The 10753-nt window shown below is 43.7% G+C and overlaps 1 protein-coding gene across 3 annotated transcripts in view; it reads left to right on the top strand.

Moving 5' to 3' along the window:
* Positions 1 to 2744: 2744 nt before the first annotated feature.
* PDE3A (phosphodiesterase 3A) overlaps positions 2745 to 10753 on the top strand; it is a 248606-nt gene continuing 240597 nt past the window's right edge. For all 3 annotated transcript variants that reach the window (XM_064155556.1, XM_064155559.1, XM_064155558.1), the window contains exon 1: positions 2745 to 2884. In XM_064155556.1, the coding sequence (XP_064011626.1) occupies positions 2825 to 2884 (60 nt within the window). In that variant the 5' untranslated portion in view covers positions 2745 to 2824. The remainder of the gene's footprint in view (positions 2885 to 10753) is intronic.

The raw sequence follows: 10753 nt of genomic DNA, 5'->3' as shown, positions 1-10753 counted from the left end.
GATCATTGAGTCTAACCTAACACCTTCTCATTAACTAAACCATGGCACTAATTGCCTCATCCAGTCTCCCCTGGAGATGGTGACTCCACAACTTCTGTGGGCAGCCCATTCCAATGCCAATCACTCTTTCTGTGAAGAGCTTTTTCCTAACATCCAGTCTGAACCTTCCCTGGCACAGCCTGAGGCTGTGTCCTCTTATTCTGTCACTGGGTGCGTGGGAGAAGAGACCAACCCCATCTGGCTACAACCTCCTTTCAGGTAGTTGTAGAGAGCAATAAGGTCTCCCCCGAGCCTCCTCTTCTCCAGGCTGAACATGTCTTTTTGTGTCTTTATACAAAAGTATATATACTTGTACAGGTGTAGCTGTGGTGCTTAGGGACATGTCTCAATGGTGGACTTGGCAGTCTTAGGCTTATGGTTGGACTCTGTGATTGTGAAGTTTTTTCCCAACCTAAATGATTCTGAAAACTGTAGGGTGTATTTCCAGAAAGTACTGGGATGCTATGTAGACAATACATAGGTGGTTTAAGGTTATCTTACATGTCAGTAAAAAAAATATTTCTTCTTATTGCAATTACTTTATTCAGCATATATGTTCTCCTTTAATGAGCTTTAACTGTTTATTAGTGATTTTCAATACATTATATTGCAAGAGAGAGCTTTAAGTAGTCTTTCACCCTTAACTGAAAAATCTGGAGACAGTAGCATAAACAATGTTCTGAAACTGTTAGTATCATCATGTCATTAAATATATGTAAATTTGGTTCACAGTTCCTCTTTCTCTTTCTTCAGTTCTTTCACTTACTTATTTTTCCCTATACATACCCTTGTCCCTCATCCTACCACTGCAGGCCTTTGCAAACTATCTCTCTCCATCCTTCTTGTAAGCTCCCTTCATGTACCTGGAAGGCCACCGTTAGGTTTCCCTGGAGCGTTCTCTCTCCAGGCTGAACAACCCCAGCTTCTTCAGCCTGTCCTCACAGCTGAGGTGTTGCAGCCCTCTGATCATTTTTGAGGCTCTTCTCTGGACCTGCTCTGTTAGGTCCCTGTCCTTCCTGCGTTGAGGGCTGCAGGGCTGAATGCAATACTCCAGGTAAGGTCTTGCCAAAGCAGAGTAGCAGAATCACTTCTCTGTACCTGCTCGCCATGGTTTTTTAGATGCAGCCCAGGATGCCACTGGCCTTCTGGTCTGCAGGTGCCCACTGCTGGCTCATGTCCAGCTTCTCATTCGCCAGAACTCTGAAGTCCTTTTCTTCAGAGCTGCTCTTAATCTCACCATCGTCCCCCAGCCTGTACTGACAGTGAGGATTGTCCCAACCTTGGTGCAGGACCTTATGTTTTGCCTTACTGAACCTCATGAGATTCTCCTCAGGTCTCCTCGCCAGCCTCTCTAAGTCCCTCTGGATGACACCCACCCTTCAGGCTTATCAACCGCACCACTTTGCTTCGTATCACCTGCAAATTAACTACTTCCCCTTCTTGAAGAAGCAATGACATTGTGAATGTATTCCTGTCCTCCCTTACTGTTTGTGACAAAACGTGCTCCAAAGCTGTGCAAGGCTCTGCACAGCACCCTTGGTTAGCGACCTGCTGTCTGAGCAGGTTAGTGTGACAGCAGACACGCACAGCAATGTGCTTTGTCTGTTCTAGGAACATTCCGAATCTGGGTTTAACAATATTTGCTGGGGCACTGAGAAAGTCTGGGAATTTGATCTTGGCGTGCACTTGGAGCCAAAAATACAGAGTAGCAAGTGGACATATGAAAGATCTGTCTGAAATTCACCCCTGTTATCCCAAATGTCACTCTGAACATTCTCGGAGACTTTCAGGCTCCTGTTACTCAGTCATGCCAGTGTAGCTGCATGTGCAGCTGGAGCAAGTTCTAGTCAGCAGATTAATTCACTACCTTTACAACTGTGATTCCTTAAGAGAGTCTTGCCTGAATTATAGATTTTTTGTGACTCAAACTTTGAATTAACACTTGCTGCCATACCTATATTTACAGCCTTTGCATGCACTCCCATTTCACAACCATATTTCCTTTAGCACTTCAGCCTGCCCTGTACTTCTGTATCTGGCTTTGCATTCACCTGGTCTGTGGTAATAGCCCTAGGTGAAGAGCACAACGGCCTCGGTGCCAGAGGCCTGGCACTGACTAGGCAAGGATTTGTGTGGCACATGCCAGCTCAAACATGGACCCTTCCTTTCCCTTTTCCTGCCTTTAGAGGACAGCCAATCAAAGATGAAATGTCTCAATTTCTGGAACATGTGGCTTAGAGTCTCAATGCCTGTAACGATCCTCCCATTCACAGCTCTCTGCAGGTGCAGGAAAGTGCAGGGCAGGTTCTCTGAGAACATAGCTCTACAGTGTGTAAGTTCATCTACATATCTGTAGTAAACTCATGCCATATAATTTACTATACATTTACATTTTGATAATTTATACCAAGAAAGGATCTGGTTGGTAAAACTCCAGCTGGAATAGCAACACATTATAAGGTAATGAAACCTAGGGCAAAACCTCCAACTCTTCCTAAATGTAAGACTTTGCCTTGCAATCGAAATCTGCATGTCAGCATCTTGGACATCTGTAGCACTTGTGCCTTTACCATCTGTCCTTACATTATTCACTTTTTGTCCCTTTTCTCAAAACAGGCTTTCACTTCTCAGGCACTTATTTATCTTCATTCACTGTTCTTCCTCACCAGTCAACTACTTGCTGTCTTCGTCTGCCAAAGACACCGGGAAGATCTTTCCGTGCGTTCCCTGGGAGCCAGATGCTGTGGCAGTCCACGCTGTCTCTTCCAAGAGCTCTGTCCTGTGAATGCCATCGGACCCAGGACCCATTCCTTGTTCAACTCAGCACGGTTTGACTGAAGAGATGGTGAGTAATGGCATGCAATGCCTTCTTATCTTTCTGTGCCTCTCTCCATGTGGTTCCTGAATTAGACCTGGAAACAGACTGAAGCAGTTAGTTTGGCTATAAAATGAATTCCATTAACCTCCACAAAGTTGCTTGTGGTTTTGAATTGATATGAATGACTGTGTGATTTAATTCATATTTGAGACAGGAATATGCAGTTCCCTTGATTTTATTTGGGTTAAATCCATCTGTACGTTGCCTAAGTCTTGCTCCCGTGTCTGTGAGCCTGCAAGCCTCTTGAGCACATGTGATTTTTTAGTGTGTCATTAACAGGTATGAGGTCTTTCAGTGTTAAAATCTGTGCACATACATTACATAATATCTGTAAGTGTTCTGATACTACACAGGAGAATGGAGTCTTAGAAATGGATGGTGTCACATGCTCCTTTTGGTGGTGGTAAGGGAGATAGTATTTAAACATCTGAAAACCAAACAGTATTAAAATGTATGTATTTAAATCATCTTGGAATTACAAGTATTTTTGATATATTAATATCTCAGTCACTTGTGACCAAATCCCTAGAAGGGAGTTACAACACAAGGGATGTACAAAGCCAAACAGATGGTGAGCAAGAAAACATTATCCTGCAGCAGCCCAGTAAAGAAGGAATACACCTGGGTGTAAGGAAAAGGGTGAAAGCAAGTCATGGCTTATTCTCCCTTCTTTGGTGTTGGCTTTTGGATTTTACATTGAAAAGTTATAGAATAAAAAGTACAGTCAACCGAGTTCAAATCCTTTTCCTGCCCCCAGACCCTTCTCACACCTTCTTGTATCATGCCTTCAGCACTAGTCGATAGTAGAAGCTGTGGAGAAGGCCATTCACACCCCTGCCCTCCCCTCTAACATGAAATGGGGTCAAAATACAGGAAATAATTAAGGATTCTTTGCTTTGAAAGACAGTATGATTGCCTACAAAACATTGACACATACACTAGATACTACTAAAGAAAACCAACTTGCTTTAATCATTGATATGTGGCAAAGAAGAACTTCTCTAAATCAGGAGAAAATAATAGAGATGTCTCTTTGAGAAGAGGATTACAAAATCCTGAACTATGCATGGCTCTTGAGCAGGTCAAGGACAGTTTCTAGAGGTATCTTATTTGTGTGATTAGCTCTGGTGCTGTGGCTGAGTGCAGTGGGTTGTGGAGTAATCTGTGAAGTCTGGCATCCCATGCTACGGAATGTGATCTTACTCCATTGATCTAGGACCCAGCTGCATGGCAAATGCAGTGTGATCCAGTAACGGGACGGTGAAATTCCTGAAGTGCAACAGTTGGCTCCTGTTGAGAGTTCCTGTCTCACTCCATCCCCAGTATACAGGCATAGATCTGTGTTGTGGCTTCCAGATCCATAAGGGCTTGGGTGTGCAGCTCACAGAGGCAAAGAAGGTGGCAACTCTAGAAAGCAGGGAAGCTCACAAGGTTGTAGGGACACCTGTCCCTGCTCCAGTGGCTGTTTTACATATTTTAAATACCTTTTTGTCTTATATTCAACGTTTACTTTATACATTTTGTGTAAACTAGCCTTTGGAACAGGGGCTGGGATCCAGGTGTCTCTGCCCCTCAGTGAATGTTCGTGCCACAGGGCTGCAGAATCTTACTCATTGCTTCTCTTTTTATCACAGATATTTTTGACTTATTTATGTGAAGTGAAACAGATTGACCAACAAAATTTGGAAGATTAATGAAGTATTCCTCAGGCCAGAATTTAAAGCACTCTGTTGAAGAATTAGAAGAATTTGCTATCTAGTGTTCTGCATTTTGTGGCTAGTGATTTTGGGAACCCACTGCATATGCCTACTGCATGCTTCTAGGATACTGTTCCTCAGACCATAGAGGTGGGGGGGAACTGTGCTTGTGGATCCTGCTAGACATGGAAAATTCAGCTCTGCATACACTGGCAACTTTTAGACACGCCCAGAAGTGAACAGTAGGCATCTGATGTAACATGGGAAGCAGATGACTGTAGGGGTAGCTGCTATAGGGTTCCTCCTAAGAGGAACAGTATCTTTGAAAATCCAACTGACATCTTTAGCTATCTACCAAAGTACAGCAATTGGACCTCTGACAGTTCAAGATCTTGTGCTTCTTGCTTGCTGCTTGAAGACTTTTCTTTTACACGTTTCCACTGTGTAAGTGGCTTCCTAGTGTGACTCACAGGGAGACTGTCACTGGTAAGTCATTAAGGAGACTGTAACTTTGTGTCAAGTGAGAATAATTTCCATGAAATGATTTCCCTTTTTTGGCTTATCAGTCAGACAAGCATTCATTCTTAGCATCCTTTTGCTCTGAGACAGTTGGACATTTTGCTTGGAATACAGTAGCTAAAACTTTCAGCCTACATTTCTATTTCTCAGCTATTTAAGCTGAAACGCATTTTGTTTGTCTCACTAGGAAAAGATGCTTTGAAAATACCTGTCCCATTTCCTAGGGTCCTTGTTAGGAGGTTGTGTATGCTCTTACAAATCAGAAAACCAGGGAGGAAAAGGGCAGAGAATCCAGTGTACATACAGAACTATTTTAAAATAACAGATGCTTGCTAGCATTTTTGGTAGTGAGAGCTCTGAGACACAAGATGAAATGGAACTGGCATCAAAGCCTGTACTGCTTGCTAATAAATGTCAGAGGGTTTTTCAGGGTCACTTTCCAGGACTGTCACAAACAGGTTATGTTAGAGACATAAGCTCAGCATCGGCATTGAAATTTGTGTTTGATAAACTTGTGACCTTCTTGCATCTTGTGCAAAGTATTTTTAAGCATGGAGGGGAGAGGGGGAGAAAAGTAGGAAGTAGGTGAAGAGAATGTCCAAGAGAATGCTTGGTCTTTACGGGCCTGGATACTACAGTGAAATAAAAGACTGTGGGAAGTAATGCCCCATCCTATGGAGAGTCAAAGAATGGACTGGAGGGAGGGCCCAGGTATCTGCAGACCTGTCAGTCTCACCTCCACACTGGGGAAGGTCATGGAGTGGGGTCACCTTGTGTGCTGTTATGCAGCACGTGCAGGGCAACCCGGTGGCGGCATGGGTTCATGGAGGACAGGTCCTACTTTATGAACCTGATCTCCTTCTACAACAAGGTGACCTGCCTACTGGATAAGGGAAAGGCTGTGGATATTGTATATCTGGACTTCAGTAAAGCCTTTGTCAGTGTTTGCCACAGCATCTTGCTGGAGAAACTGACTGCCTGTGACTTGAATGGGTTCGTGATTCACTGGGTTAAGAACTGGCTGGCCAGGCTCAAAGACTGGTAGTGAATTGAGCTGGCAGCTGGTCACAAGCGATGTTCAGTGTGGGGGCTAGTTCGCTTTAATGTCTTTACCAGTGATCTGGACAGGGAAACTGAGTGCACACTCACTAAGTTTGCAGGTGACACCGAATTGGGTGGGAGAGTTGATCTGCTTGAGGGTAGGAAGGCTCTGCAGAGGGATCTGGACAGGCTGGATCAAAGTCTGTGGTAGAATGCTTAACAAAGCTAAGTGCTGGGTTTTGCACTGGGGTCACACCAACCCCGTGCAATGCTTGGAGCAGAGTGGCTGGAAAGTTGCCTGGCAGAAAAGGACCTATGGGTGTTGGTTGACAACCATCTGAGCGTGACCCAGCAGTATGCTGGGTTGATCCAGCAGGTTAAACTCATTTGAAGGATTTCTGCTGCCTTTGTTTTCTTACAGCTCTGCCTAAGCATGCCTATCCTAGGAGACTGTTTTGAAGGTATTGTTTATGTACATAGGCATAAGCATGAGTGGTTAATTTCCTGTAAACTAGCATCATGGTTGATATTGCACTAAAATCCTATATAAAATGAAAAGTCTCAGTTATGATAAAATGGTATCACTCCATGAAATCTACTTTCCCTTCACAGATGCCATTTTAAAAAATGTGTTTTTAATAGCTGTTAAAATGATGTGTCAGTGATGAACATCCCATGACTACCTTGCAGTTAAAACGAGGGGGAGGTGTGTGTTTAAAATAGGGAAGAAGTGCCTCTATACATCAACCTAGCCTTTGCAAGCAGCAGTCTGAGGCCAGGCTGGGCTGCCCTCACTGGGAATTAAGCAGAGCTTACTGTTTGGTGTATGGGTATCGACAAAAGATGCCCAGGCAAAAGGTAATATATGAAAGCTACAAAAGAGCACAGGATTTTAGGGGTTGGAAGGAACCTGGAAAGATCATCCAGTCCAACCCCCCTGCCAGAGCAGGATCACCTAGAGTAGGTCACACGGAAACACATCCAGGCAGGTCTGGAATGTCTCCAGTGAAAGAGACGTCACGACCTCTCTGGGCAGCCTGTTTCAGGGCTCTGTCAACCCCACAGTGAAAAAGAATTTTCCTTATGTTCACATGGAAGCTCCTCTGCTCCAGCTTGCACCCACTGCCACTGGTCTGATCACTGGACAGTGCCTGACTCTGTCCCTGTGACACTGCCCTGCACATCTTTATGAACATGGCCAAGGTGACCCCTCAGGCTCCTCTCCTCCAAGCTAAAGAGCCCCAGCTCCCTCAGCCTTTCTTCAGCAGGAAGATGTTCCATTCCCTTCATCATCTTTGTGGCTCTGTGCCATCTTGTCTCTTTCAAGCAGTTCCCTGAGGTCTTTCTTGAACTGAGGGGCCCAGAACTGGACATAATATTCTAGAAGTGGCCCCATTAGGGCAGAGTAGAGGGGGAGAAGAGCATCTCTCGACATGCTAGCCCCAGGATGCCACTGGCCTTTTTGGCCACCAGGGCATATTGCAGGCTCATGCTCACTCTTCTGTCTGCCAGGCCCCCCAAGCCCCTTTCCCCTAAAGTGCTCTACAAAAGGCTGCAGTCATGCTCTTTGCTTCCAAATTCAGAATTTTCCTTTCTCTACAGAATGGCCTTTCTAGTAAGCTAAAAGTAATGAATTCATTTATGAGTACTTCTTATTTTGAAATAGAAAGGCTGTACTTTCTTAAGTGTCTCTAATGAAAATATAATAGACTGTCAAAAACTGAAAAGCTCGCTTCTTACTTCGGCAGAATCTGAATCCTAGCCCAGTCACTACAATGCATGAATATTTTCATTGTTCTTCTAGGGCAGGAATCGGAATTCTTTCTCCACACACAATGAAAGGTAATGGAAATTTTAATGAATGAATAAGTTGGATGAAGGTATTTGTCATCAAATAGGTGCTCTGCACACTGTAGGACTTGGGTTTTGTTGGCTGCATACCTCAGTCACCCTGTTATGAAGAAAACCTTGAAACTGTGAAACAAATGAAGCAGATGGCAGCATGAGTGTTGTGAGCATGCCTGCACTCAACCTCAAAATAACATTATTCACTATTTCTCTTCTGAAAAATGATATAAAGATCATTCTAATTCATATGGTAAATAGGTTTCAATGCCATATTCACTATCAAAATACTTGAATCAATGAGACAACTCACATGCTGAAATCTTCTGCTATGTGACAATGTGACCGCTTGCTGTGTTACATGACAAATGTGTAATCTGCACAACTTTTAAATTGAGTCTTGTGTGATATTCTTTGTGAGATGCCACTGAAGTCACAAAAAAGTCTTATGTTTAAAATTAAGCACTCCAGTAGACAAACATCCTTAGATTTGTCATGCAACCTACAGGTCATCACCATTAAAAAAATCCTCCTTTACACTGACAATTTAGGAGACTTAAACAGAGGTGATGGAAACTATTCCTCAATGTTTGTAAAAGAATTTAAGGTTCTAACAAAGAAATGTGTAAATGAAGTCCAGAACAATACCACCATGGACAGCTATAGGACAGTGTATTTTGCAAATTAGGCAAAAATAACTTCAGTAAACTAGTGGCCAGCAGGGCAAGGGAGGGAATTTTGCCCCTTGGCTCTGCTCTCCTGAGACCCCACCTGGAGTCCTGTGTGCAGTTCTGGAGCCCCCAACACAAGAAGGACATGGAACTATTTGAGCCAGTTCAGAGTAGGCCATGAAGGTGCTCAGAGGGCTGCAGCAGCTCTGCTATGAGGACAGGCTGAGAGTTGGGGCTCTGCAGCCTGGAGAAGGCTTGGAGGAGACTTTGGAGTGGCCTTCCAGTATCTGAAGGGTGCTACAGGAAGGCTGGGGAGGGACTATTGACAAGGTCTTGTAATGACAGGACAAGGGGGAATGGGTTTAAACTGGCAGAGGGGAGATTGAAACTAGATGTTAGGAAAGGGTTCTTTGCAGTGAGGGCAGTGAGACACTGGCACAGCTTGTGGATGCTCCCTCCCTGGAGGTGTTCAAGGCCAGGATGGATGAGGCCTTGGGCAGCCTGTTCTAGTGGAATGTGTCCCTACCTGTGGTGGGGGGTTGGAACTGAATGATCTTTGAGGTCCCTTCCAATTTAAACCATTCCATGATTCTGTGATTCTATATTTATTGTGTTTTCCCAGACCAGATCAGGCCCACTTAGTGTTGCCATAAACCTGCAGTGGTAAGAGAAAGGACTGTGAAGGAGTGCGGACAAATCAAACAGATGGCAGTAGTCTGATCTGTATAGCTGGACTAAGCAATTCCATTATGAAAGCTTTCCTCCTTTCTTTAGTGGTCAGGGAACACACAGCTTCTGCATTTGGAGAGAAATCCCATGCTCTGCATGGATTGCTTCATGAAAAGTTCCTTGAGTGGATTAGGTAAGAATACAGCCTACTGGACAGAGCAACGAATGGGAGGCATTTAATCTTCTCCACTAATTTATCTCTTAACTTTGGTGAAGTGATAGGTTGCTTTATCAAGAAATGGCAGCAGAACCTGTGATTGCTAAGGATGAAGTGATTCTGAGGCAGACTTTGTCTTTGGGAATAGTCATCTGTCCTAGATATATCCTTACATCTCCTGCTCTTTGTCTAGGACAAACCACCCTTTTTTTTTAATCCAGGTAAACCTGACTTTCTTATCTAATTGGATGCTCACCTTCATTTTCTTCTTTCTGTGATAGTAACAATGAAACTTCTTGCTTTGTCTCCTTTGAAGTCTCCAAGAAATGCCTAACTTTACCATAGGAGTTGCATTCCCAAGGGAAACCAGAAGGGTATTGCTAGGTTTTCACTATGGCACGATCTTCTGCAAATGTCAGTTTCTTTGCTGAAGGCCTAATATTGCTCCAGCACATTTCACATTTACACAATGACTCTACTGTCTGCAATGGTTTCCATTTATTTTGGGCTATATTATAGGTGTCTGTTCCTCAAAAGGAACCTGATTCAGCCAACATCCCCAGAACTTCAGTGAAATCTTGAGCTGTTCAGTGTTTGTAGGAGTCGAGTTTGCCTCCCCAGAATTTCTCCTCTAGAATTACTAGAGAAGGAAGTCAGGCTTTGCAGGTGACTGTAACTACACATTCAGCATCCTATTTAAGTGGTCCCTATCATCTGTAGACAGCCCAGTGTGGTAGGTTAATATCCTGAAGGAGGAATTAATACAACACACTTCTCCCCTGGCTTCTTTCTGTGTGTCTCTGCATGGGAAGCCTCCTAAATGGTCAATATTTCTCCATTTCTGTGACAATCACTTTGGTTCATCATTGACCACACTTTCCCACCTGGTATTGATTTTGATCAAGATACCAAAATTACATGACTGATGCTTTTTTGTTGAAGAACTTCACAACTTAAATGCTTAAAACCCCTTTGGGTAATTAGTAGATAAGTAAGAGACTATTACATTGCAGAAATATGAAGTAATTTTACCAACTCCCACATGGTAGAGATCACAGTTAAGTTCAGCTTCCCATGTGCTGCTCTGTGTACAGCCTGGTGCTCAGAATGTGTTGGTGAGAGTCTGAGCTGTACTTCTAGGAAATTTGGAGATGATCACATTTGTGTTAGCTGTCAG

Source organism: Pogoniulus pusillus, chromosome 15, assembly GCF_015220805.1.
Source record: "Pogoniulus pusillus isolate bPogPus1 chromosome 15, bPogPus1.pri, whole genome shotgun sequence".
In the NCBI taxonomy this organism is placed as follows: domain Eukaryota; kingdom Metazoa; phylum Chordata; class Aves; order Piciformes; family Lybiidae; genus Pogoniulus; species Pogoniulus pusillus.
This window is presented reverse-complemented; position numbering and strand designations above follow the sequence as displayed.